Source organism: Montipora foliosa, chromosome 7 (assembly GCF_036669935.1).
Source record: "Montipora foliosa isolate CH-2021 chromosome 7, ASM3666993v2, whole genome shotgun sequence".
Lineage (NCBI taxonomy): Eukaryota > Metazoa > Cnidaria > Anthozoa > Scleractinia > Acroporidae > Montipora > Montipora foliosa.
The window spans coordinates 9,461,788-9,464,287 of record NC_090875.1 but is presented as its reverse complement, the minus strand read 5'-3'; the positions used below and the strand labels follow the sequence as shown (position 1 = coordinate 9,464,287).

The 2,500-nt window shown below is 36.9% G+C and overlaps 1 protein-coding gene across 3 annotated transcripts in view; it reads left to right on the top strand.

Moving 5' to 3' along the window:
* Positions 1 to 2,500, top strand: part of LOC138010372 (guanine nucleotide-binding protein-like 3 homolog) — a 35,553-nt gene that overhangs the window by 102 nt on the left and 32,951 nt on the right. For 2 of the 3 annotated variants that reach the window (XM_068857304.1, XM_068857303.1), the window contains exons 2-3: positions 61 to 113; positions 1,733 to 1,790. In XM_068857304.1, coding sequence (XP_068713405.1) covers positions 61 to 113; positions 1,733 to 1,790 — 111 coding nt within the window. Of the gene's footprint in view, positions 1 to 60; positions 114 to 1,715; positions 1,791 to 2,500 lie in introns of all 3 variants that reach the window. The other variant, XM_068857305.1, reaches the window with a different exon arrangement.

Here is a 2,500-nt window from a genome sequence, read left to right as displayed (position 1 = left end):
TGTGTTGACAAGTAATGTATTGCACCTGAATGAAATTGCTAATATGGAGATTTCTTTTAGAAAAACAGAGTAAGAGATTGACCTTGCGCAAGAAATATAAAATACAGAGAAAGGTTAGTACACTGCATGTGTATGTGCTGTTTGATTTTTGCGTTGAAGCGATTTCACTATAGATAAGTTGATGCTGAGCTTTTTAATAAAGTGCCTTTTAAATTTATAAACCACATAGCTGAGCGATTACTTTACATAAGCTTATTCATGACCGATCAATTATCGGTCAGTGTACGTGCATGTTGCTTTGTATGTACCCGACTCTTAACCGAGCCTACTCCAGCACTTAGTGAATAAATAAATAAATAAATAAATAAATAAATAAATAACGGTTTATTCGCAGTATATCCACATAAAAGGATGTGGATCTTCATCTGTGAAGGCCTACAATACTAATTATTTAATATGATATGTACAATAAAAACTAAAAACTAAGTTGTAATAAAAAAATCCATAATATATTCTACACTTGAATGTATATATATATGTAGTGAATAGTCCCTTTCGGCATCAAGTTCTGTTTCAAATTATTTCTTGGTTTAAATTTTTGTCAAACCAGTTCAGTTTTGGTCTTGCTTTGTCAAATATCCATTGTCGTAATCTGAATTAAACAAAGGTAAAATCAAAACTGAACTAGTTTGAAAAATTTTGAACCAAATTAATATAAAGTTGAACTACAACAGAGAGATGGTGAAATTTCTTTGGTTAATAAAATTTGCTAACCACTACACAAAAGGAGTAATTTTTCCAATAGCCAATAAACCTTTGGTTTTGTAGATTAATGGTAATGGGTGACATCAGATATTATTTGTATCATTCTGATTGGTTCACATAATCTCTGATATCAGCTCATATGCCATATGACCTTGCATGTATATTGAAACTGATTGTGCCAGTCATTCTGTAAAAATGGAACAGTTCAGGGTTTGTGATCCTGCTTGTTGGTTATGAGAGATTGGTTATTTTCAACTCGGTGCTATGCACTTCATTGGCTATTTACTATCACTAAGTCATGGAAAAATGTTACATGGCCAACCACAGGTGCTCTTCTATATGGGAAGAATCCATTTCATTTGAAATCAGTTTTAGGTGGCTGTGATCGCAGCACAAACCTTGTAAACAGCGATAGGATCTGGATGACCCTAAATGTGGACCACCTGTTACCGGCTTTTGTTAAATTTACCCTTGTGATAGTAATAAGATACAATAAAGCCCTGTTTACACCAGCAATTCTTATGTGACAATTTTTGTGACAATTAATATTTTTCATTTGCTCGTGCAGGAAATTTGGACAATTACCGTCATGTTTTATGTGACCACTGTATTTGCTGAAAAGCTGGCGTATTAGCTTTTATGTGACAAATGAAAGTTGTCAAATATGAAAAATTGCTTGTGAAGACGACTCGTCACATACATTGTACAATGTGGCAAATTCCGGCCTCTTAGTGAGCGCCATTGGAGAATGACTAGGCAACCTGGCCTTGTTTCTGCTTTATCTCTGCTGTGCAAAGGCATTGTTGACCCACTTACATGTAACTGCGAACTGTGCTATCTACATAATCAACTATATTTGCCACATAAAATTGTCACAAAAATAATTGGCTGTGTAAACAGGGCTTAAGTCCATTGAAATGAAAACAAGGGTGACTTAATGTACTATGTAGAATATTTTGTACTGTAGGTCAGGGAGCACTTACGAAAACAGCGAAAGGAAACCAATCAAAAGGGAAAGTCAAAAAGTAAGTACGGTTCAATTGTACAATCCAAACAGTCAGTCATAATTATATTGAGCAAGCCTTTTTGTCTGGCATCTGATACTCGCCGGCTACAGAGCCAAAGTAGTTGCTTTTGATTGAATGGCAAATCAGTGAGATCTGTCTTATTAAAACATCCTGTGTTCCAGTCTTAAATGATACTGTCCTCAGTAGCATGCCCCGGTATATATTGTATAATTTATATAATTATATGACTGGATTTACAAAAAGCTACCACCTACATGTAATGTTTCGCAGCTATGATTCCAGCTAGGATCAAACTCTACCCCAGCCTCAACAATGCCACTTCTAGACTCCCGTATATTTTACTGGTCCTTGCATGGGGAACCCCCAGGGTCCTGAAGGGTCAAGCTAAGATATTTTCTGACATGCACTAATTAAGTCTGGACAATATAAGAGATGGGTTCTGGGTCATTTCAAAGTTGTAGGCATTCGATTTCTGCAAAGCAGTGTCACATAAGTACTGACTATGATTGGGAAAAGCAAAAGCCAACTCACTAAATTGTAACTCAGGCTACCCCCCCCCCCCCCCCCCCCCCAAACTAACTTTGGTTTGCTCTTATAAGTGCAAGCTGACAACTAGATCATAGCTTAGAGCCTCTAGACTTTATACAGGCATCTCTTGACGCAGCTCCCTTCCCCCTCCCCCTGGGTCTTAGACCGCCCCAATGGCT